This window comes from Carcharhinus amblyrhynchos, chromosome 4, assembly GCF_965287045.1.
Source record: "Carcharhinus amblyrhynchos chromosome 4, sCarAmb.v2.hapA, whole genome shotgun sequence".
NCBI lineage: Eukaryota > Metazoa > Chordata > Chondrichthyes > Carcharhiniformes > Carcharhinidae > Carcharhinus > Carcharhinus amblyrhynchos.
In genome coordinates, this window is record NC_137327.1 from 27,630,542 (window position 1) to 27,657,286 (window position 26,745).

The window sequence follows — 26,745 nt, forward strand, 5'->3', positions numbered from 1 at the left end:
CCATCCTCTTTCCATTGCTGGCACCTTGATGCTGCCCTTCCTAGTGACCCAGGGTTCCTAACCTCTCATGTACCAAAAAAAATTGAATGCCTCAATGTGTCTCCAAATCTTTTATAATGAAACAAATACAAAGGTTATTGTTACAAATACAAAATTTGTAAGATTGTTATATTTGGAATTGTCTTTTCAATTCTAGATAAAATGGAATAATGAGGGATGGAGGAGTGTGCTGGGCAAGAGGGAGGGAGTCATGAGACCTGCTTTAAATTCTGCCTGACAACAACCCTGGGTAGCTCGATTGCTTTGGGGACAACTGGGGCTCACGTCAAGATACTTGCTGAGAAGGTACAAGGTGATGTTCATACCTGTGGACAATAGCAAGAGGGTCTGATTGACTGTGGGTGAGTCTCCAAGTCTAACAGGCAGGTGCCAGATTTTATATGTTAAGCCGTTTTTTAATTCCTAGCTAGAATGGAGTTGGAGTCTAGACAATATGTAATTGGTACTTCTGCCCGGATACAGGGCCCATGAAATTCATGCTGCCATGGAGATGGACTTTGGGACGGGGAGAGACTACAACAAGCCATTGTAGTATCACATTACTGGGTATTGGATTTCTTAAAATATCAATGAACCTCACAGAGTCAAGTTAGTCCACAAGAATCTGAGAGAGAGAGGGAGAGAGCTAGTCTTCCACTTAAAGCAGGGAAAATGCTGATCCTAGGTTTTATTATGTAGTAAGCAATTTACAGGAACTTAAAGGGTGCTGGAAGATTCATGTGACTTAGGCCAAAGGAAAAGCCTCTCCAGTGTAACTTTCATAATGAAAGTCAGTTCTGGTGTTTGAAGGTACCCAGCTGGGAAAAGAAAGAGGAGACAGGCCATCAGGAGTGGAGAATAGCTTTATGGTTCCTGAACAATGAAGTAGTCACCTAAGGACACCATTAAGTACAATCATGGTGAGTAGTATTCAGTCACTTTAAAAGTTAAAAAAGGAACCTATGCTGTAGATTAGCATATATGTTGTCTATAAAACAAAGTGTTTAGTGAATATTGCTTTTAGTTTGTTTATTACAGTAAAAATCTTAAAACTTGAAACCTTGTCATGTAATCCTTCTAGTCAGTTCCTGGGAATTCAGATATGCATTTGAATATTATTACCCTCTACGGGGATCATAATGTTGTGGTTGAAAAACATTTTAATGAAGGTATCACAGAATTTACACAAGAAAGACTAGATGGGCTGAATGATTTCCTGTGTATACATTTATCATTACAGGCCAATGAGGTAGTATCTAGGGGTCATATAATTGCCCATAACTCTGCAAAAAAAGTGCAAAATAGTGAATATATAGACACAACACCAGGGACAACATGAAGGCCTTAATTCAGGCCAAAGATAAGAAGTATTGATGACAGATATGGAGACATACATTACCAAACTGTCATGCTGATCTCTCTCAAAAAGTATCAGGGATTGAATTTCTCTCCTGTTGGTCACTTGTGACTTTGATGGCCTAGGATATCTCAGGCAAATGATGTAAATGCCATTTAATCCATTTTCTGTGGTTTACATGTCTCCTTCCATGAATGTACAATAGACAAGCAGGAGAACCCAGCTGGAAATGTATCCACACAGTGTGGAGGCTGATATATTCTAGAAAAATATATCCTCGGCTTTGCTTTGTTCCAAAAGAGAAAAATCTCCAAGTGTAGTTTTTATCAACATTGGTGTCAGGATCAGAGTAGATATGTGGTAAATCAAAGAAATTCTGACTAAATTATTGAATCCATAATCCAATTTCTACACCACCCAACACTGCTTAATACAAAAGCTTCTGGACAAAGGGGGGAAAAGAAATTGAAAATTAGAATTCTCATGGGCTTCTGGTCCAGCTGTGACCATTTTCTTTAACAAAAGTAACTCCGCAAAAATTCATTGTATGATTTTGTTTTGAATCTTCATTCGGGAGAGGATGGTCATTTGTCTAAATTACAGTCTTCAAATTTATAATTATGGCGTTCTCTGGTGCCTTATACTATTCTGGTAGTTTGATATACCCTCATCTCAAATGAAGGATAATTATCCATCCTATTCAGTGATGGTTTGTTCCATTTTATTAACATAAGCTAACGTTATAATGGTAAAATCTCATGAGTTCCTGCATAGGGCTGATATATTAACTCATTACAAATGCTTGCTGTGATATTTTGTGAACAACTTGGAGAATGCACATGTCATGTTGCCTGTATCACACAATTCAGTGTGTGTCACAAACCTGCCCTTGGGCGCCTTTATGTCATTTAAAGTTTCCCGCTGCCACAACCTACAGTGTTGAGGTTTTGACAGGGCAGGATGTCAAACCCATGTAAACCTACCAATGTCAGCACAGCACACAAATAAAACCAAATTGCTTTAACCTTTCAGCTTGGGTGCTAAATATTCCAAGCTATGAAATCTTTAGAAAGGAGGGACAGTAGCACTATTAATTAAAGACAAGTGCAGCAGTAGGATAAAGCTATGATACTAAGAATGATCATGCAATGGAAACAGAAATGGGTGGAAATAACACACAGCAAAAATGCAATATTCCATTAGAAATAATCAACAGAGCTACAGATAGTAGTAATACAGTAAGGGACTGCATTAATATAGAGATCAAAGTAGTGTGTAAGCAGTTATAATGGAAATTTTAATTATGTCAAAGTGGGAGAAGCAGAATAGCTCAAATAGTAAAGGCATTGAATTCCTAGACTGCATACAGATGAAAAGGGGGATATGTTGCCGTAGCTTTTCATCTTTTACTCATCAGGCCCAACACAAGGATGTCAAACTTCAAACTATCACAACAATTTATACTGTGTGAGAAGAAAGGAGCTGATTGGTTGGCAAGAGGACTCTGATTGGCCAAAGCATTGTCAGAGAGAAGGTAACAGGAAGCTATTGGCACCCATGCTTCTGGGTAATTCAAAGAAGTACAAAGCTTGAACATATTCCTTTTGTTTGTGGAGAACTATGTATGTTTGCCACTTCTAGCAAGCATGAAGGAGTCACATTATGAAGTCAATCTAACGGTTAATATTGCAATCCTGTCACAGTGGGTTGCATGCTCTAGTTCTGAGAACAACTGTAACTAATCTGGGAAAGGTTAGGGCATTGTTCTTAAATATGTATAAGAACAAGTTTCTACCTATGAGCAATGAGAGGTATGGAAAAGGAAGTCTGTGCTTGTGTTCTCTGGCTTTTGTGAATAAAACCAATGTAAAGGAAAGACTGGCTCCAGATTCCTCTTTTGCTCAGTGAATGACACAATGGACATTTTGTCTTGGGTTTGCAAGTGTGTGGACTGATTGAATACGGTCTGTACTCTGCCTATTATGAGCAGCCAGAGGAACATGTTGTTTGATTTGATCAGCTAATCATTGGATATACAGCCTATGTACCTGGCCTTTTGGACTGATGCAACATCCTATTAGTGAAAAATACCACTTTTGTGATCATTCCATAGTAACAATGTGAAATGGCTTGTTTAACTGGTTGTTCAAGTCTTTGAGGTACTATGGGCACGATCTTACTGGCCGTTCACGCCATGCTCCAGCTGCAGCGCAGTTGGAGAATTTGACACCCAGCCAAATCTCTGCTCACTGCAGCGAGATGGGAAAATCTCACTGGTGTGAACGGCTGTAACTATCCACCCTTTGTCTTTCCAGGGTAGGTAGAACAGGCACTTTTTAGGTCCAAAACCTCTTTGGCCAATTTGCAAGTTTATATGATGCACAAAAAACAATGTTCTGATCAGGAAAGCCATTGTCTTGCAGGATAACTTTGGTGAGCTCTATTTCTGTATCAAGCTTGCAAGGTGAGCAAATGTTATTTCCAAGATTGACGATAAAACCAATCCTATTGCACATGGAGCTATATCAATCCCAATACCTGTACAGACCAGTGAAGGTAGGCTTGTAGTCAACATAATGGAGGAATCATTTGCAGATTTCTCAACTTGCATGTTGAGGAAGGGGAGCATGCTACACTGCTCTATCTCAAAAGTAAATTCAGGTGCATTTGGGTCAATATATGCATTGGGATTCATGTAACTCAGCGCACTTTTGAAAAAATTTCAAAACAAAATAGTTTTCCTGAATGCTTTTCTTTTACACTTCAATATCTTCTCAAGTACTCTTGGCTGAAGGCAGATCCTTGGTGATTATTTGCAGAAACATGACAAAATGCCAAGGCTTTTTTTTACCACGAGCAGGGTAAGGAGACAGGCCCCAAATCTACCTCACCCAGAATGGGGATCAATCCCTGTGCTACTGGCATTAATCTAAGCAATACACCAGCCAATCGAGCTATCGGGCCCCCATACATTGATCAATTTCATAATTAAGAAATTAGAATTAGTTCACTTGTAAGCTGATTTTTTTGTTGGAAAATGCACTTTCCATACAATATTTTAATTGCTCCTAACTAAATATTTCTGCAAATGTTCATGTGAACCTTTTGAAATGTTTAGCTATGTGTTTTTTAAGAGCAAGCTAAAATTAGAAAATGAAAAGCACCATAGAAAGGAAATTGGTTGGAAATATAGCAGTGTATAATGTCCCATACCATGGCAATACTTACTGATTGTATGGTCACTCATTTTCCACTCCAGCATATAACATGGTTTAAATATTATCGTTCTGTGCAAAAGTCATTATTCTGCATTACATTAAGAAGGTTTACAATTTATCATCGGTTTTTCTAGCCTCCCCTGTCCCAGTAATAATTCCGGGAAATGCACGGTCACTCAATCTTTCATTAGTTGTGAAGCTCGGATTTTCAAATATGAAAATGCTGAGGGATGCTTTTGGCTACGCATCACATTTTAAGAACCATTTAACTGTGGCATTTATTATGGATAATCCCCACCAGAAGTTTTAAAACAGAAACTTATTTTATAATATAGAATTAAGCTGCTTCTTGTAGGTTCAGATATCAACTAAGCATCAATAGACAAACAAAGAGCTTGGCTTTAGTCATGGCCCAACCTATTTTGCTGACTCATTTTTTAATATTGGTGCAGCATACATTAGTGTCCTTTGTAAGCAATTCAATTCCCAGTGTAGTTCAATGTATTGTCACGCAGATGTATAGAAAATGCAGACAAATATACAGGAGGGTTGCTATTTTATTCTGATCTGGGTTGTGTATTGGGAATTTGCTCACTTATATTCATTGTGTTGCTGTTGCAATAATGAATATTTCTTTTAGATGTTGCACCATTTTAGAATGAATATACCGTGCGATTTTGCTATTAGATTAATGTCCTCATTCTGCCCGGCTTTTCGCAATTTGCTATGTTGCTAGGGTACAGCTCTGTGACAGGCAGTCAGCCAAATGACCAGTTTTTAATATGAACCGTAAATTTAGCAGCCTGTTCAACTGCATGGGGCATAATAGCCTTGCTTATCAATCATGTACATCCACAAACATCTCCCTTCCAGCATGGCTCATGGAACAGCAATGAGCTCTCTCTCTCTCCCTCTCTCCAGCCTACATCTGCTGAGGCCAACCCAATTGTACCTTATTCTGTCTGTCAGCTAATTGCTAAACAGTCTCAGTTATGTGGGTTTTGATGGGGAGATGGCCTACTCCATATGAAAATAATATTCCTGTTGTATGAGAGTCAAACAGTGTCTTAAATACTTAATATTGCTGAAAGTTTTTCTTGCAAACAATTTTCAGATCATGTTAATTGGCAAATCCTTAAGTATAGTTCCATTCATATTTGTTAATCAAATTAATTGCAGCAAGAAATTTAAAACAAAGTTTAGATTACAAAGATGATTGCAACATCAGCACTGAAAATATATTATAATAGAGATTAACATAATTCTGATTTTACTATCTGTCATTTTTTTGATTTTACTATTTTCATATAATGCCTTTTTGTCAAATAAATATTCATACACAAACTTACTGAAGCTATTGACTGAAGTCTTCTTTCCTTCAATAGAAATGCCATGGAGATAAATTTCTACAAAAATTCTCCCATCCGTCCACACTAACAGGCTGAGGAACTATTTTTCCAATGTTTCCACTGAAGTTAGAGCAGTTTAAGCAAATGGAAATGACCTGGGGCTTGCTGCCTTCCAGGGTGGTGGAAGCAAAGACGATCAATGATTTCAAAGGAAATTGGGTGGGCTTTTGGAAGTAAACTCGCAGGGGTATGGGAATAGAGCGGGGAAATGGGATTAACAGGATTGCTCAATGGACACTCAACATGCTGAATGGTTGAATTCTGTGCCATAATGACTGACTCTATGGGCCAGATTTTCAAATGGTCGCAGTTTGGGATCACTAGTTTAGATGTAATTAGAAAATTGAGATCCAAGAAGCCACCTCAGGTCCCTGTTGTCTCTGAAACAGTTTGACATTTTGAAGGGATTTGCCCCGGGACCAAAAAAATTTATCTGTTTTTGTCTTAAAATGAACTTTGATAGGGTAATTAACACTGGTCGAATGTTGTATCTTAGCTTGGTGTCCTTGGTCGCTTTCCTCTGTGTTTCAGCTCCTGGTCTTTCCTGGATCTGCCTGCTTTATCCAGCAAGATAGCAACAGCTCCAACATGGCTGTCACTTCCCTTTGCCATTTGTGCCAAGTTCCTGTCTCCAAGAGACATTCGGTGCCACCAATTGGAGACCAAGCTAACTTCTTGCCCAATTAAGGAACGTAAATTTCAAAATAATATCGCAAGAGCAACACAGTTGAGACACTGGAACTCATCTGAGCTTCATGATCCTGCCTACTGCTTTGAAAATCTATGACTCAGATGAGTAATTCACCTCATGCATGATGCCTTTCATATAAGGAATATAATTTGCTACAGAGGTTCCTCCACCTCCTGCCATAAATTCAGTGAAAGATTAATGGAAGCCCTAAAAAAAGTGTTACTGGGCTTTTAACTTGGCTATATATATATATATATATATATAGGATGGAGAAAGCTAGCACGAGGGGGCACGACTTTAAATTAAGGGGGGGTAGTTATAGGACTGATGTCAGGGGTAGGTTCTTTACCCAGAGGGTGGTGAGGGACTGGAATGCCCTGCCAGCTGCAGTTGTAAATGCGCCTAGTTTGGGGGCGTTTAAGAGATCTGTGGATAGGTTTATGGACGAAATGGGATTGGTTTAGATTAGTGGGTTAGTGTTTTTTTTTTAAAAGCTGGTCGGCGCAACATTGTGGGCCGAAGGGCCTGTTCTGCGCTGTAATGTTCTATGTTCTATGTTCTATATAAAGTTACAATAGGAGGCTAGGGCAATGCCTGTAAAAATGATAGGCATTTTCTTTAAATCTAAGGGGTGAATTTTTAGAGGTTCTCCCATCAGTTTGTTTTAAGTTGGCATTTACCTACTTTTTATTCATTCATGAGATGAGGGTACTGCTGGCAAGGACAACATTTATTGCCAACCCTAAATGCTCCTGAGAATGTGGTGGAGAGCTGCAAGCTGGTGGTGATAGTACTCCCATCATGCTATTAGGGAGGAAGTTCCAGTATTTTGGCTGAGTGATGATGGAGGAACAGTCATATATTTTCAAGTCAGTTTGGCGCGTGACTTTGAGAGGAAATTGCAGGCGGTGGTGTTCCCATGCATATGCTGCTCTTGACTTTCTAGGTGGTGGAGACAGATTCAAAGGGTGCTGTCAAAGAACAGCAAGAAGTCTCACAACACCAGATTAAAGTCCAACATGTTTATTTAGTAGCACAATCTTTTGGAATGTCACTACTTCTTCAGGTGAGTGAGGAGTTGTGTCTGGTCTGGTGAGATTTCTTACTGTGCTTACCCCAGTACAATGCCGGCATCTCCATATCATGGCTGTCAAAGAAGCCATGGCTAGTTGCTACAGTGCATCTCGTAGATGGAGCACACAGCAGCCATGGTGTGCTGGTAGTGGGGGAAATGAATTACCTTCAGCAAAAGTAATTCTCACTTTTTGTATTCATAAGTCTGACCTTTCATTCCTATGAAAATACTTGTGTTTCTAGGAAGAAGGTGAGCGAGATGTTATTAAACAAGAAGAAGGGCGCCTATCAGTTGCAAGTTCTTCATGAACCTGTGTTTTGCCTCCTTTTCACCCTACGACAACTTGCATTAGCTACTAGCAAATTACACCATTTGACCTTCTGTCATTCCTAATGAAGGTTAAATGAACTGTACTCTTTATCGCTATTCCTCCTTTTCATATTCTCCCTTCTCCCCAGGATACATAGTTAAACTACTCCCCAGCTTTGCCTTTGCTCTTACCCATCCAGATAAAAAATGTTTCCTGGACTTTTTCATGTCTGTAAAGAAAACCTAATTATTAATGTAGTGAAACTTTAGTATTTAATTGATAAGTTAACTCTGAGTATTAAGTTACCCCATCTGTTCACCAGAGAAAAAAATTCAATCAATGTAGTGACCTTTTTCATGATGGGATGTAATAGGATGCAATTGATCCAGCTGTAACTAGGACAGATGCAATGGGCATTAACTTCAAATTATTCTGTAAATTTGAATCTCACTTTTTAGTAAGAAATCTCTTCTGGGGAGTACATTTTAATTAAGCTGCCAAATAAGCAGTACTTGTTTGGTCAAATATGACAAATAGCATTATGTTTTATCTGTGCATTCAAAAGTTTTGCAGCCAAATTCTAAAATTAATCCCATATTAATATAATTCAAACTTAATTAAGCGCTAGAACGAAACATAGCATATGTAATACTAATTGGTTAAATTAATGTTATAGCTCGTTTTTTTTTAAATCACTTACAGACAATCCAAAGATGTGTGGGTTTGGTTGATTGGCCATGATAAATTGCCCCTTAGTGTCAGAGGAATCAGCAGGCTAAATACGTGGGGTTACGGGGGTCAGGCCTGGGTGAAATTGTTGTCGGTGCAGGCTTGAGGAGCTGAATGGCCTCCCTGCGCAGTGTAGGGATTCTACGATTGTTTTGAAGAACACTTACGAAGAACTGGGTTCCACCTTATCATTCGCAGTTAAGTCAAGATCTTATCAGTTATTCCGACGACAACAAAAACATGAGTTACTTTCTCAGGGACTGCACTTCACACTGTATGAAGTGTTAGCTTTTGGATGTGTTGTGAAATACAACAGGCACAATCACCCAAATTTAAAACATAGTAAACTGCAATTGGAGACAGGTCTGAAAGGAACCACTACTACCTAACCCCATCTGTTTATAGCACTGAATAATTTGACAAAATAATGACAAATCATAGTCACACATAGATGATAGATACTAGAGTAGGAATTACCGAAAGACTGAGTGGGCGAAAACAAGTCGTGAGAGAGTATACAGACCTAAGCAGCACACCTTACTCAATCCATCCAGTATATTTAATCACTGATGTATTGTACTGTTTATTACATCGATAAAAAGAAGCACATTGTGAATCATGAAAGATAAATTATGAAATATCATATCAAATTAAAAGTTCTGCCTCAGACGACTACCATAGATTAAAAATAATTTGGCACGATTTTTCAATATCAAGTAATTAGTGTTAAGAACACCTGAATAAATTGATATTAATATTTGTGTAGTTAAAATTTGTGAATGTAGATTCTGAAATTTAGAAGGAAAAATGTTTCTACATGAGTGTGGAATGGAATGTTAAAAAAGAAAGATTTGTATTTATACCATATTTTTCACAACCTCCAGAAATCTCAAAGCACTTTATGGCCAACTAAGTACTTTTAAAGGGTAATCGTTGTTAGAAATGTGCAGCAAACTCACATGAACAACAGTATGACAATGGCCATGTAATCTGTTTTTGTGATGTTGAATGAAGGTTAAATATTAGCCAGATACCAGGCATCAATTCCCCTGCTCTTCTTTGAAAGGTTACCATAACATTCTTTGCAACAACCCAAACAGGCAGATAGGGCCTCAGTTTTTCACCTCATCCAAAAGACAGCACCTCTGACAGTGCAACACTTCCTCAGTGCTGAGATACTGTGCTGCACTGTCAGCTTTAGTTCTTGTACTCAAGCTCTGGAGTGGGACTTGAACCCAGATCCTTGGGACTCAGAGACAACAATGCTGCCAGCTGAGCCACTGCTGAGACAGGCACACAATAAAACTATATTTACAAATTTCCATTACCATTTTTGATGTATATAATGGTTTAACTTTTGGAAAGAAAAGTCATTTTACATAGAATCACAGAATACCTACAGTGCAGAATTAGGCCATTCAGCCCATTTAGTCTGCACTGACTCTCTCCAATAGAGTGCCTTTCCAGGCCCTCATCCCACTCCATCCCTGTAATCCCGTACATTTACCATGGCTAATCCATCTAACCTATATATCTTGGGACACTGAAGGGTAATCTAGCGTGGCCAATCCACCTAACCTGTACATCTTTGGACTGTGGGAAAAAACTGGAGCACCCTGAGGAAACCCACACAGATACAGTGAGAATGTGCAAACTCCACACAGACAGTCACCCAAGGCTGGAGTTGAACCTAGGTCCCTGGCACTGTGAGGCAGCAGTGCTAAGCAGTGGGCCACCCGGTTTTTCCTTGAGTTTATGTTTTATACATTCTTAGGAACAAATGCATACAACTGTCCACTAAACGTCTGATGGAAAATCAAATTGCTTTGATATAGTCGGATTTTCAATGTGACCACAAGCATTATTTCCAGATTAAATTCTGCTTATATTATGATCAGTGTAAGTTCTGTACAAAGAACAAGAACAAAGAAAATTACAGCACAGGAACAGAATTTTTGGCCCTCCAAGCTGCACCGACCATGCTGCCTGACTGAAATAAAACCCTCTACCCTTCCAGGGGCCATATCCCTCTATTCCCATCCTATTCATGTATTTGTCCAGACACCCCTTAAAACTCACTATTGTATTTGTTTCCACTACCTCCCCCTGGCAGTGAGTTCCAGGCACCCACCACCCTCTGTGTAAAACAACTTGCCTCGAACATCTCCTTTAAATCTTGCCCCTTGCACCTTAAACCTATGCCCCCTAGTAATTGACTCTTCCACCCTGGGAAAAAACTTCTGACTATCCATTCTGTCCATGCCCCTCATAATCTTGTTGACTTCTATCAGGTCGTCCCTCAATCTCTGTCATTCCAACGAGTCATTCTCCCACGTCTCCTCAGAGCTAATGTCCTCCATTGCCAGGCAACATCCTGGTATATCTCTTCTGTACCCTCTCCAAAGTTTCCACATCCTTCTGGTCGTGTGGCGACCAGAATTGAACACTATATTCCAAGTGTGGCCTAACTAAGGTTTTATAAAGCTGCAACATGACTTGCCAATTTTTAAACTCAATGCCCCGGCCGATGAAGGCAAGCATGCCATATGCCTTCTTGACTACCTTTTCCACCTGTGTTGCCACTTTCAGTGACTTGTGTACCTGTACACCCAGATCCCTCTGCCTATCAATACTCTTAAGGGTAGATTAACCAAAATACTGTTACTGGAATTTAATGTTGGCAAGTGCGAGGTGGTCCACTGGAATTTAATGTTGGCAAGTGCGAGGTGGTCCACTTTGGTAGGAATAATGGTAGGAAGGATTATTACTTATGTGGAGAAAAACTGCAGCAGGCGACGGGGCAGAGGGACCTCGGGGTCCTTGTGCATGAGTCGCAAAAACCCAGCTTGCAGGTGCAGCAGGTGGTCAGGAAGGCGAATGGGATGCTGGCCTTCATCGCAAGGGGGATTGAATATAAAAGTAGGGAGGTCTTGCTGCGGCTGTATAGGGCATTGGTGAGGCCGCAGCTGGAGTACTGTGTGCAGTTTTGGGCGCCGTACTTACACAAGGATATTTTGGCCTTGGAGGGAGTGGAGAGGAGGTTTACTAGGCTGAAGCCGGAGTTGAGGGGGTTGAGCTATGAGGAGAGGCTGAATAAACTAGGCTTGTACTCGTTAGAGTTTAGAAGAATGAGGGGAGATCTCATTGAGACGTATAAGATGATGAATGGGATGGATAGGATAGAGGTGGAGAGACTCTTCCTGCTCAGAAAGGACAGTAGGAGTAGGGGGCACAGCCTCAAGATAAAGGGGGAGCGGTTTAGAACGGAGTTGAGGAAGAACTTCTTCACTCAAAGGCTGGTGAATCTCTGGAATTCTCTGCCTGTTGAAGTGGTGGAGGCTGCCTCGCTAAATATTTTTAAGAAGAGGGTTGATGGCTTTTTGATAAGAGAGGGGATTAAGGGTTATGGGGAGAGGGTGGGAATGTGGAACTGAGCCACGTCAGATCAGCCATGATCTTATTGAATGGCGGGGCAGGCTCGAAGGGCCAGATGGCCTACTCCTGCTCCTGTTTCTTATGTTCTTAAAATCTATTGTTGAATTGTATTACATCCTGCTGTTTATTAAGGTTCAAAATTAAACTGAGTGTAAAGATTCATTCTTATTTCTTCTCTGCTCTTCTGGGAAAGTAATACCACTGATGGTTCACTCAGAAACAGAGGCTGTTCAATTTTTAAAAATGTTTGAAAATGCTACTTTCTTTAATAATAAAGCTAAGCAAAACCCGTAAATGCTATGGTATTCAGCGAAAAGAATCAGTGGAATTATAGGGACTAATTTCTTTAGAATATTATTTACAGTAGAAGTTTATGTATCATATACGAAATGTAACTTTTAATTCACTTACACTTGTGCTGCTGCTTTTTTTTTCAAGGCTTTATGAAATTTACAAATCCACGTGTGTGCAAACAGTCTGCCAGCTGTTGACTTTAAATTATTAGTTAGCATGCAGGACATTTTCAGAGAATAGAATCATAGAATCCCTACATTTCAGAAGGAGACCATTTGGCCCATCAAATCTGTACCAACCACAGTCCCACCCAGGCCCTCTTCCTGTAACCCTCATTTACCCTGCTAATCCCCCGACACTAGGGTCCATTTATCGTGGCCAATCAAATTAACCTCCATATCCTTGGACTGTGGGAGGAAACCGGAACACCTGGAGGAAACCCATGCAGACATGGGGAGAATGTGCAAACTCCACACAGACAGTCACCCGAGGCTGGAATTGAACCTGGCACTGTGAGGCAGCAGTGCAAACCACTGTGCCATTTTCATGAAGCAATATTACACTTTAATGTCCAACAGTTATAGTTTTGTTTCCAAATAACTATAACCAAAGGTTTGTTTGCTGTGTTGAAGAATTGGATACTGGCAATCTCCGGATGAAAAAATTGGAAGTGAAAAATATAAATACATCACTCTCAAAACTTCTGACAATGTGATTGTCCATATTGGTATACTGTAATATTCTTTGCTGCATAGAAACATGCGCCATAACTTAAAGTTTTTTATTATAAAGGTTAAACATTATAAAATGTTGAGTGGGAACTGCTTTCTGCCCAGTGTTGAGAGGGACAGTAATCTCCTGATCTCTGGTCTGATAGCTTGATCTTGTTCAGCATATCAACCTAAAGTAATGGAATTGGGAAATCAGAATATATGCCCATTAAAATGGCATTGGTTTCCACAGTCAATGCTGAAAGCAATATCCTACAATATCTGCATTAACCACCCACAGCTAAGTTTGAAGGGAAAAAAGTAATCAAGTCCACATATCCTTGGTTTAGAATTAAACTGTATTTTCCTGTTTATAGCAATTCAACTATTCCCATTTTTCCATCATCAAGTGTCCACCCAAAAGAACAAAGAAGAAGAAGCTTATATCAATGTTCTGTTGAAGTTCTCCAGAAAGAGGACTGTGTCATTACACCAATGGCATTTGACTGTGCAATCAATATTCTGAGTACTGATACATTTCCCGCAGTGAAATCTGCAGAATTTTCTTCCATTTGTACAATCAATTAAACATTTAGTGTAGTACCAGGTAAGGGAAGTGTAGAGTAATATTATGTAGCTTATTCATTGTCATGGTAGTTGTTGAGCGTAACTGATATTAAGTAAAGATACAATTTCAATCAGCATCCATGTAGCATCAGGATGCCACGCTCTGTACATTTCCTAACATAAATGTACATCAGTCAAGAGCATTACAAAAACATATCAAATGAGAAAGTCTGTGCTGCTTGTTAAGAAAATAATTTAACCTTCCACCTAATCTGCTAATTGGGAAACTGACGAGGTCAGATTGGCTAACCATTTTACATCCCACCTGATTTAACTTTCCACTGGTGTCACTCACACACACACATAGAGAACCTCACTCCTGCTTGAAATCTTCAGCACAAAATTTGATTGCGACTGACAGTAGCAAGTATCGAGCTTGCTGTGGTCAATTTCTTCAGGTATTTTGTAGTAACATCAAAGGTTTTTAAAGGAAATTTAAGTTTCAATTCGTAAAGCCGGGAACAACACAAAATCCACTCCAGTGAACAAAGCTTCAATTTCAAAATGGCGTCATCAACCAGACCCATGCAGCCACTTGGCAAACTAAGCGGTTATGTGGTGCAAGAAACTTCTGCCGGTGGCAGAGGGAGTGGCCGGTGGAAAACTATTCATGAAACTAAACAAGTAAATAGACTGGTTTTAGCAGCGGGGTCTAAATTTATAGATACACATCTACGTATACTGACACACATATAGATTTCCATGTATTTATATTGCAATCTTTGCAAAATTTCATATGATATTCCTCATTCAGTTTATGCAACAATTTTACAAATTTGTGTATCTATGATTCCAAAATGCAATAATATCAAAAAACGTAATTTAATCTTGCACAGTCTATCATAATGATTATTTATTATGTAAATTGTGCATAATATTCATACTAATGCGCAATACTAATGTTTGAAACTAATTGTGGGGTGGTGGCGTGCAAGGCTAGGATGTCTTGCAGCGGCTCTGTCATCAACACACAATAGTCCCCCTATTAACGTGACTCAGTTACATGGGTGCAATTAATGTAGCACTGCCATGGTTGAAATAAATATTGATAGTAGAGGTACAATAAGTTCATTAAGGCTCCATTTGCTTCTTTGTAACAGTGATATGTTATGGCACAACATTTGCCAAATTTGGGTGAATGGAAATTAAAATTGATTTCATCTTCAACTGAATGCAGCTACAAAAATAGAAACACGAGAAACAGCATGGAGAAACAGCTTCAAACCTCAGCAGAATCCATTCTTAATTTAGTATGACGGGAGCGATTCTCCCAGCCCGCTGAACTGTTATAGCAGCGCAATGGGATGGGAGACATCACGCAGACCATTTTGTGAGCTCCACACTGGACGCCATGGCCTCCGCAGCAAAGATTCTAAGCATCATCAGCTCTGCGCCAGAAATCGGCGTGAAGCTGATTTCAATATTTAAATTAGGATTTGCATCCAATTAGCAGGCCCAGGACTGAAGTCTACAGGCCCACTAGCATCTCCCCCCCGCCAAGGATGGTTCACTCCAGCAGGGTAAACAATAGCTCCTCATTGACAGAGGGCCCAACCCCACTGGAGGGAACAGAGGCCATTCAGGCTCCCACAGCAAGGGTAAGGGGACGTATCCCTGGATACTGCCAGTCTGGCTCCTTGGCACTGCCCAAGAGGCAAACTGGCAATGCCCAAAGGGCACATTGGCACTGCCCATTGGGCACCTGGTACTGCAAAGAGGGCAGGGCCAGAAGAATGGGGCCTATTGGGGCAGGGCGTATAGGGCTGATCAGTGGGGCTGGGGGCAGGAGGACCCCAGCCACTCTGCACTCGGAATCAGTGTCAGAAGGAGGGAGGACATAAGAATGTAAGAACTAGGAGCAGGGGTAGGCCATCTGGCCTCTTGAGCCTGCTCTGCCATTCAGTAAGATCATGGTTGATCTTTTCGTGGACTCAAATCCACTTACCCACCTGCTCACCATAGCCCTTAATTCCTCTACTGTTCAAAAATTTATCTATCCTTGTCTTAAAAATATTCAATGAGGTAGCCTCAACTGCTTCACTGGGCAGGGAATTCCACAGATTCACAACCCTTTGCATGAACTTGTTCCTTCTCAACTCAGTCCTAAATCTGCTCCCCCTTATTTTGAGGCCATGCCCCCTAGTTTCACCTGCCAGTAGAAACAATTTCCGTGCTTGTATCTTGTCTATTGCCTTCATAATTTTATATGTTTCTCTAAGATCTCCCCCCATTCTTCTGAATTCCAATGAGTATAGACCCAGTCTATGCGGTCTCTACTCATAAGCCAACCATGTCAACTCTTGAATCAACCTAGAGAACCTCCTCTGCACCCTCTCTAGGACGGCGATCGGCGCTGGCCATCTGGGTGGGGACCTGGCTGCCGTGGGAGGGAGGACAGCTGGGGTGGCAAGGCAATCGGGGTTGCTGGGGGGGGGGGGGGAGGGGGGGTGTGTGGAGGGGTTGGGGAGATCAGGGCTGATCCAGGGGAGGGGAGGGGACACATTGGGGGTTGGGTCAGAGGCCAACGGTCAGGTGATGGGGGAGGATTGGGTCAAAGGGGCAGCGATGCGGGGCTGGCCAATGATCAGGCTGGCCAGCGATCGGGAAGCTGGCAATGCGGGGCCATTGCGCATATGTCAGCCTCCGCTCCAACAGATCGGCACATGCGCGGTGGCCTGCTCAGTGCTATGTTGCCAGCCACTACAGCGGGACTAGACCCTGCCCCTGATTTCCAGACTGAATCCTGCTTGGGCAGTCTGTGATGACGAGTGTGGGAGATACATTCTGAAAATCCCACTTTAAAAAAACCACTGGGGGTTACTCCAGTTTTCATGCGAATTGCGGACTTAGAATATGTTTTGGGAGAATCTCAGCTGATAACTTTCATACTTGATGCCACACAATTCTCAATACTATAGGAATTATATTATTCAAATGTCGAATGGCTTTTCCTCAATTTCAATGCTGTATGGTTAAACTAAAAATAAATATCTTATTCCCTTGGGTTTCAATTTTAGCTCTAGCAGAAAATGGATGGTGAACAGTTAAAACCGGAGCAAAAGGCACATCTGCAAGCTCTCCAACCCTATCCTGCCAACTGCAATTTTGAAATAAAGGGCATGAATTTAAGGAAATCTAAACAGAAATAGTCTCTCAACTGAACCCAATGGACATGAGCTACACAAACCTCAGGTGGAGGCAGGATTCTGCCCAAAACCAGGAGGTTTCTTGGTTCAATGTGTAGACTGTAATAGTGACCCCAGCCTGGTCAGGTCAAATCTATTGGGAACATAAACCAGGGTCAGAAGGTAAAGATGTAATTCCTTCCAAAAAGAGCGAGAGGGCCCACACACAAAAACCTTAAGCTTCGTCTGTCCTGCATAAACCTCCCCATCTGACATCCCTCTGAACCCTGGGTGAGGTTTCTTGCTGCCCTGAATCCTGTCTCCATCTAAGATTCATGTAGCTGGTGTCCATTGGGTTCAACTGAGAGACCGTTTCTGATTGGATTTTCCTAAATTCATGCCCTTTATTTCAGCTGGTATTGCTTCTTTTCGCTCTCACTATTTGAAACTTACACTATTCCAAGGCAGATAGGCCTGCTGTGGATTTCAGGTATTTTTGAGTGAAGTATCCCATTCCCCAGCATTGATCATCTTTCAGATTGTTGTGAGCAAAAAATTAAACCCTCATTCCCAAAAAATAATTTTCCGCGTTTCGCCTCAGATGCTACATCAATATCAAAGCTGTGCAATTGTTTTCCTTACGGCTGCTAGAAATTTAGAAGTACAACAGTTTGATCTGTATTTGAAAGCATTGTTGAAGTTCAGTCTGCAGCCAACAAAAATCAACTGATTCAGCTTTAAATTCAATTTTGTGTGCAATCTGTTCAGCAGGAAACCAATTTCAGTTTCTGCTGATCAGCTTAATTGACACACCACATTGATCCGCCTTTACCAGTTGCTGGGTAAAGGCATTAATGAAGGCCTCCCTTCAGATCCTGTGATGTGGGTTGGTAGAGAAAGCTGAAGTACAAATAATTTGACATGAAATGATGTTTAAAAAGAACAATGCCCTTACTGACGGTGCAGATCAGAAAAGCACAGTCTGCTGCAGATCTTCAAGTGGATAGATAGAATAAAATTGCCTGTGTCTACCAGAACTACCACATTTGTAGAAAGCCTACAATATTTCATGTAAATGATTCAATAATAAGTAACGATTAATCTTAGCTATCAGAATGGTAAAATCCAGGTAATAAGGACTAAAACCTTTTCAAAACATTGTTGATTATGAAGAACTCAAGATCAGTGTCTTCCCTGCTGCCGTCAGACTTTTCAATGGGCCCACCTTATATTAAGTGGCATGGTGACACAGTGGTTAGCACTGCTGCCTCACAGTGTCAGGGACCCGTGTTCAATTCCAGCCTCAGCCTGTGTGGAGTCTGCATATTCTCCTCATATCTGCGTGGGTTTCCTCTGGGAGCTCTAATTTCCTCCCACAGTCCAAAGATGTGCGAGATAGGTTGATTGGCCATGCTAAGTTGACCCTAGTGTCGGGGTCAATGGGGTAATAAGGCCTGAGTGGGATTGTGGTTGGTGCAAACTTGATGGGCCGAATAGCCTCCTTCTGTACTGTAGGGATTCTATGGTTAAGTTGATCTTTCTCTACCATGCCGGTAACACTACGTTCTGTAACCTCTCCTTTCCTTCTCCTCTATGTACAGCATGAATGGTATGCTTTGGCTGTATAGTGCGTAAGAAACAATACCTTTCACTGTATCCCAACACATGTGACAATAATAAATCAAATCAGAAACACATTCTAAGATAATGTGCATTCACTGGCAATACACTTCAATTTTTACTGGAGAAAGTATTGATAGCACAGAATTCCTGGGAAAATTAGATGTCAACTTGCCAATCATGCAGAAAAGATTGGGCTGATTGAGTTTAGTGGCCATTTCTTGTTCATTGAATCATACAACACAATGGGGGCCATTTGGCCTATTGTGCCTACGAAGACAGCGCTTTGAAAGAGCTATCCCATTTATTCCACCCCACTGCTCTCTGCCCAAAATGTTTCCTTGTAAGTTGATATGCAATTCCCTTTTTGAAAGATGTCGGCTGGAATTTTCTGGCCATTGACGCCGGCAGGATTCTCTGATCCTGCTGCAGGGAACAGATATTTGGCTGAGCGCCAAACTCTCCATCCTCTTTTGTAGTGGGCGTGAACATCTGGAAAATTCAGGTCATCACTGAATCTGCTTCTACCACCCTTACAGGAGCAGTGTATTCCAAATCATAACAAATAGCTGTGTGAGAAATTCTCCTCATCTCCCCTCTGTTTCCTTTGCTGATTATCTTAAATCTGTGTCCTCCAGTTACTGGCAGTGTGAAAAGGTTATTTTTGTTTACACTATCAAAAGCCTTCATAATCTTGAATGCCTTCACTAAATTTTCCCTTTATCTTCTTTGCTCTTTGGAGAACAGTACCTGTTTCTGCAGTTCCTCCTCATAACTAAAGTCCCTGGTCCCTGCAATGACAGGTTTGAGGATTGAAACAGAGGAACCCAGGGTGTGATCGGTGGAGTTTTGGTTGTGGACAATGGAAGGAGTTGAGAATTTCACTGCTCATCAGTTCACTGGGTGAAATCTGTGGAAATACATTTTTTTCACATCTCTGTCTGCCTTTGTCACATTGTTCAATACCTGTGGGTTTCTTACACCCAATATTCCTGTACTTCAGAGGCAGGAGGAAAGGATGCAACAAATGAAAGCTCTTGCCAGTTAACCACAGAACTCACAACACTGGCAGCAGGCTGACCAGAAAGGGAAGCAGGTCAGGGAAGATATCTTAAGAGACAGGCACTGGCATTTCACAGCAAAGATATGGCAATGATTCAGAGTCTCCTTCGCTGTCCTAGAAACTCTTCATAGCCTGCCAGTAGCTGCAGCATTGTTGAATGATGGCAGGTTTCACCAACAAAAAAGCTTCTTCCCCCTGCACTTGGGGAAGTGGTGGCTCAGTGGTAGCATCACTGGACTAGTAGTCCAGGAACCCAGGGGGAATGCTCTAGGGACTTGGGTTCCAATCCCACCAGGACAGATGGTGAATTCAATAATAACTTGGAATTAAAAGTCTAAAGATGGCCACAAAACTATTGTTAATTGTTGAAAAAACCCATCTGGTTTACTAATGTCCTTAAGGGGTCGAAACCTGGTCTGTCCTACGTGTAACTCCAGATCTACAGCAATGTGGCTAACTCTTAAATGTCCTCTGAAATAGCCAAACATAGTTCAAGGGCAATGAGGGGTTGGCAACAAATGCTGGCCTTGCCAATGATACCTAAAGACTTTTTTTAAAAACCCTCTACGAGATTGCTTGGGCACGATTCTCCGGCCTCGCTCGTCTCAAAACTGGAGAATCCCACCCGAGGTCAATGGACATTTGCATGGTCTGCCTCCTGCCCCCTACAATTCCCGTGATGGGTGGGATGGAAGAATTCGGCCCATATGTTTCATATAACCATTGCTGGCTCTTAGATTTAGAGTTGACTGGGAAACAGGAAAGAACAAGAGAGCAGAAAAGGCACATAGTTCCAGTTATGCCCTTGGAATGGCATGCTACAGTTAAAATCCCATCCCACATTTCTGCTTATTTCCCTAAAATTTTCCCACATCCCAAAACAAGGGCGAACTTTAGATCTAAATTTCTAACTGCTGGGGTTAGGTGCCTTTAGCTGAAGCAGAATTTATAGTGTGATAACTGTCCAGATATTATTCTAGCACAGGCAAGAGATTTAGTAATCACAAACAATTGGTAAATAAGAATGTCCATTAGTGAGATTTTGGTAAAGAAAGCTACAGGTGGCATAAGGAAGTGTGCAATGAGAAAGGGGTCATTCATCTTTTCTAACTTGTTCCTTGCATGGCCAATAAGTGTGGTCTAACTAACCTGCGGTCTAACTCGCAGAATGAGTAAGCTGACCAACCTATCACTCCAGTGAGTTTTTAGGGCAAAGCCTCATTAACATTAGCTAACAATCCAATCCCAGATTCTCTGCCTCCCAGTCTATCTGATATTTCATGATGTCTACCATTTATTTGAGTTTCTTCAAGTCATTTAGCCGTTGAACAAAATGTTGTTAGCCAATGACGTCTTGTCCAAAGTCAACTAAGTGGATATAAAGCTTGATATTGAGTTGTGACTGCAGCAAGTGGAACAGCTTGATGATAGTCTTGTGAAGCGAATGTGTGTGAGATATTGCTGTGAAGGTAGAAGGCTGGGATTTTCCAGTCTCTCCTGCAGTATATTTTCCCACGGCAGAGGCAGTTCTCCAATGGTTGCTGGCAGGATCTTTCGGTCCCGCTGAAGTCTACAGCGTTTTGCATGGCTTGCCCACCCTGCCTCTAGGAAACCCGCCACAGAGGTCACCTGCAGCTGGACTGGAAGGTCCTGCTGATAGGAAGGGCCAGAAAATCCCTCCATTTGTGTGAGTATGCTCTCTTGCACAATGCTACTTTTCTCTCTTCCTTCTCTTCCTGCTCTGTCCTGTCTTCTTAACTGTTCCCCCTCATCCTCCAGCCCCAAAGGCAGCTCCATCAAATCATCCATGGTTGCAGTGAAATGGTTTCAAAAGCACCCACAAGAAGTGCAGCACCACCAGAAGCTTCTTATTAGAAGGCAAAATTAAGCTATAGATTGCAGGAAATAGTCCACAAAAACCTAAAAGTAGCAGTTAAAAGGATGAGCTATCTACTTACCAATGTGTAATGGATGAGCTCTTTAAGTAGCACTACTGAATGGTCCTTGTGCCATGAGTTTTAGAGCAAGTTTATCACATGGTGAATCAAATATTGGGGCCACCCAATTTCAGAAAAAGGTCCAACAGCAATCCTAGGAGGCTTAATGACCGTTTCACATGCAACTGGTGTGCTCTTAGATAGAGGAAACAATCGAACATGGTGGATGATGCATTCCCAGAAACAGTCAAGCATATGTGCACCACCTACTATGTTTACTGCATTACAACTGCAACTGTATTTCAAAACTACTTCTTTACTGGCTATAAAGCACTTTGAAACATCCTGAGGTTATAAAAGGTGCTCTCTCTATACATATGTATATATCTAAGTTTTTCCTTCTACATTGATCTCTCTAGTACCAATGAATTTCTAGGCTCTGATTTACTCATTATCCCAAATACTGACGAACACCCAGCAATGGTTTCGCAATGCTGTTCTGTTCTTATGTGTAGGTCCTCAGCTCTTAACAAAGCCTCTTAAAAAGAAGTTACACTTGAAATCTGTTCCAGCAGATGTTAAGGATTAGAAATGAAACATTTTAAGCCAGTGACAATCCATTTCCCAGCAGATGTAAGATTACAAGAGAAAATTGCTCATTTTTTTGCTTTTGCACTAACTTGCATGACTAAGCATGCTGCAAACAAAAACATCTCCTGCTCTTCAACAACTGCACTCAACATGAGCAAGCTGTGCACAAAAGCAAGCTTACTAATACTTAGATTCATGTTGACTGAACAAAACCAGGAAGGTTTTTAGAGCATTATGTCTTCAGGTGAGCGGTTCTACTGAGGTAATGGTACAAATTTTAAAATAAACTAGCTACAATTTATACCACACATAAACTACATGTTGACTGATGGTTTTAAAAAACAAAGGTTGAACATTTTTTTTTATAAAAGGATTCACAACTCAAGTGGCCTTCGTTGGACATTCATGACAATTTTTGTCCAAGAAGCAAAAACAATAATTTGCTTGCATTCATTCAAAGGCCATGAATTATTATTTTTCCTCTGAATCAACAGGAGAGAGAAATGTACTTTGTCAGCATAAAGCTATTCCATATTCTCATTTGCTCGTAACGTGATAAAATATAGTTGGTATATATGCTAATCTACCCAACACAAATCTAGATTAGGAAAGATACAAATTGCCTTTAGTTTCCAAAACAAATGCAAAATTTTTAATTCTTTAGTTTTTGATGTTATTATTGTAAATTTCCACTTTTCTGGAATGGATTAAATAACTGATGCTGAAATACAAAACATGTCATAGTTCAAAATCACTTTGCAATTGAATAGCTGTTACAGTTAGGGTTCGTTTCAGAATCAGGATGAAGATAAGGAGGGGGCGATTTTATCGGTTCATGCTGCCCATTGATGGGCGGGATGAACTAATAAAAATCGTGCAAGAACTAAGAAATCAGGTACACGCCTGATTTTTTGCCTCTCGCGATCTTACCAGCGCGATCAACCTCTCACCCATTTCCAGCAAGAGGCTGAATAATTTATTTAAATAGATGTAAAACATCATTTACATTGATTTAATGAGCCCGGGCACAATTGTCCAGGCTCATTTGCCTTTGTGGCCTCACCGGGAGTAGTTCTTTTCAGTGAGGAAAACACCTGATCCCCGTGAATGGGGAACAGTTGTGCTGTCCTCGCTGGTAGAACCGGAGGACATTGAGGGCCCTAGGGGAGGTCGAGGACTAGGGTGAGGTGCCCTTTTGGCAGTGCTAGCCTGGCATTGCCCAGCAGGCATTTTGGCATTGTCCCCCAAGGTGGGGCCCCTTGCCACTCTGCAGAAGATTGGTAGGAGGGAGAAAGGGCGCGATTTGTCTGGGCAACAGGGAGGACGGTGGTGATATTTCTGGATGGTGTGGGGCTCATGATCATCCATAGGCCCCATGATACCTGGGCGTTTGTGTTGCGGGGGGGGGGGGGGGGGGGGGGGGGGGGCGGTGGTGCAGGGGGATGCTGGGTTGAGACCAGCTGCAGCAGCAGAAGCCTGACAGGTCTCTCTCTCTCTCTCTCTCTTACATGACAGGCCTCTGCTGGTTGCTATTGTGCATGTGCAGCTATAGAGTCTGCACATGCGCAATAGTGCCCGCTGCTGCATCAACAGGCTGGCTGGTGATTTAAGCCCCTAGTGGTGAGGAATGGTTTAGCTCATTTTTTCAAACGCTAAGGGCACAACATTTGGGACTTAAGCTCTCCCATTTTCCCACCCATCCCAGTCTTCGAATTTTTTCAGTAAGATTGTCTACAAGCTTGAGGGACAGGAAGAAGTCTCACAATGCCAGGTAAAGTCCAATATGTTTATTTGGAATCATGAGTTTTCTGAGTGCTACTCCTTCACTCACCTGATGGAATAGCAGCACTTTGATAGCTCGTGATTCCAAGTAAACCTGTTGGACTTTAACCTGGTGTTGTGAGACTTCTTACTGTGCTCACCTACTGCCAGCATCTCCACATTAAGGTTGAGGGAGCATACTGACATGGCAGGAGCGGGGCTCAGATTTAATTGACAATCCCAGGATTTGGCAGTGGGTAGGTAGTTGCTGAATTTATTTCATCATTCAAATGTCCAGTATAAAACTGCAGCCCTAAAGTTCCATCAGTGCATGTTTCTATTCAGTTACATCAGCTTTCCTGTTTGTGTACCAGAACCCTTCTCTCTTTTGGCTCATGTCCACATTGCAATTTGCCGACTCCTGCATTTTTCCTAGTAATATCGCTGCATATTGCCACTTTGGCACCAATTCCCTTCCAGACTCCCTTTAACCTTCCAATATTACTCTTCTTCTTCTCCTTTCTAAACCTCTGGGACTTTCAGCCGAACTCCTTTGATCCTTCCTTCTCTTGAGATAATGTTACTAAATTGGCCAACCTCAATTTAATTGGGGATTCATGGGCCGAGCTCCCACTTCCACTGACCACCTCCAATGGCTTTGCCACTGTATAAACTGCTACCACTTGTACACTAGCTCCTCAGTCTTGGCGCCTCTGGTGCCATGAATTTCGAACAAATTGATTGTTTGTTAACATGAAGTTAGGTTCACACAAAATCATTGCAAATCTCACAATTTGAAGTGAGTCAGCAGCCAGCTTCTTACCTGGATGCAGAAATCTCAGCTTTCTGTTTGGCAATAGCTGCAGCCCGCTCAGCTGCTTCCACTGCCCTATCCACTTTGTCCCGAATCTTACTTGTCCGTAGAGGAATCAAGTTCTTCCTCTTCCCACTCACCAACACATTCTGTTTATATTTGCCTTCTTCTTTTGTTCCGTCTGGAAATGTTGTACATCCATAACCATGCCTCTTGTTGCTCAGCCACTCCCCTTCAAATTTCAAGCCATCAGACCGGTGGCTTAACCCAAAGCCAGAGCGTTTGTCATTTTTCCACTCTCCGACATACGTTTCTGTTGTTGTTGCATCTATATCATCTTCGATGACTGACAAATCTGTCTCGACCTCACCAAAACTAATCGTGGAATTGATGTCGCTGGCTGTAGAACTGACCGTACTCATCCCAGCTTCACTTCGAAATGAGCTCTGCTTGCTTCTTTGGCTGGCCAAGGAACTTTTGGACTCGGACTTCCGGAGTTTCAGTCCACTCAAAAGGGACCTGCGGAAAATCCCTTTCTTTTTGTTTTTGGTTGAAAGAAGATCATTGTCACTATGCATAGTGAGAACAAAGCCCCCCCTTGATCCTGCAGGACTTCCGGCTGGAGTGTCTGGGTGTATGGCTGTACCATTACTATGTTCACTTCTTAGAGAGTTAATTGAAGTTCTAAGAGGAGACCTGATAACAGCAGCCATCCCATAGGGAACACTCTGACGCACACCATACCCATGGCGCATTCCTCCAACCCATTGCCCTTGATAGGTACCTGCAACAGAGAACACAACAATTTTAAATATTTATTATATTTATAGTGTACGTATAAATACAGCTTAAATAATGAATAGCCATCAGCCACGGTTGAATAAATCTACATGTAAGTTAATTCTTGTAGGCACTGATCAAATGTTAGATACTGATTAATTCATCTAGGTTCACTGAACTGTCTCTCCCTCTCACATAAATACAATCTGTCATAAACATCCTCATTTACAGCACATAAACAAAAAACAAACTAAAGTATAAATGCTGGAAATCTGAAACAAAAGAGAATGATGAAACTCTCAGCAGGTATGTCACAACTATTTCAGGCTGGATGTGTATCTAAACAGATCTGTTCACCTGTCAGTAAGATTTGAAGATGGCCAAATGTTACTTCATTTAGGTCCATAACACTTTAACCTGATAATAATGTGACACCTAACATTTTTGCCACACAAGTGCCGAGCAGTGACCATCTCCAAGAATCTAAACATCTCCTTTTGATATCACTGGCATTACCACTGCTGAATCCCTCACCATCAACACCCTGAGGGTTATCATTAACCAGAAACTGAAATACCAAGCAAACTCATACTGTGGCAGCAACAGCAAGTCAGAAACTTGGAATTCTGTGGGAAGAACTCACCTCCTGACTCCCCAAAGTCTGTCCACCACCTACAAGGCACAAGTCAGGAGTGTGATGGAATCTGTCCACTTTCCTGGATGAGTGCAGTTCCAACGACATTCAAGAAGTTTGCCATTATCCAAGATAAAGCAGCTTGCTTGCTCACCACCAAGTCTATCACATTAAACCTTGACTCCCTCCACCAGTGACACACAGTGGCAGCAGTGTGCACTATGTACATAACATGTATTGCAGCAATTCACCAAAGCTTGACAGCATCTTCCAAACCTGCAACCTTGGCCACCCAGATGGCACACTACCACCTGCAAGTTACCCTTTAAGACAAACATGGTCCTGACCTACAAATATACCTATTTTCTTCTCTGTTGCTGTGTCAAAATCCTGGAACTCACTTACTAACAACACTGTAGGTGTGCCTACACTAGTTGGACTGCAAAGGTTCAACAAGACAGCTCACTACCACCTTCTCACGGGCAATTTCGGATGAGCAACAAATTGTGGCCTTGCCAGCGATGCT

At 41.5% G+C, this 26,745-nt stretch overlaps 1 protein-coding gene across 1 annotated transcript in view; it reads right to left on the reverse strand.

The window, feature by feature from the left end:
• The window catches only part of jph3b (junctophilin 3b), a 155,377-nt gene that overhangs the window by 101,501 nt on the left and 27,131 nt on the right, over positions 1-26,745 (reverse strand). Inside the window, exon 2 of the mRNA XM_080186892.1 lies at positions 24,815-25,589. Coding sequence (XP_080043018.1) covers positions 24,815-25,589 — 775 coding nt within the window. The remainder of the gene's footprint in view (positions 1-24,814; positions 25,590-26,745) is intronic.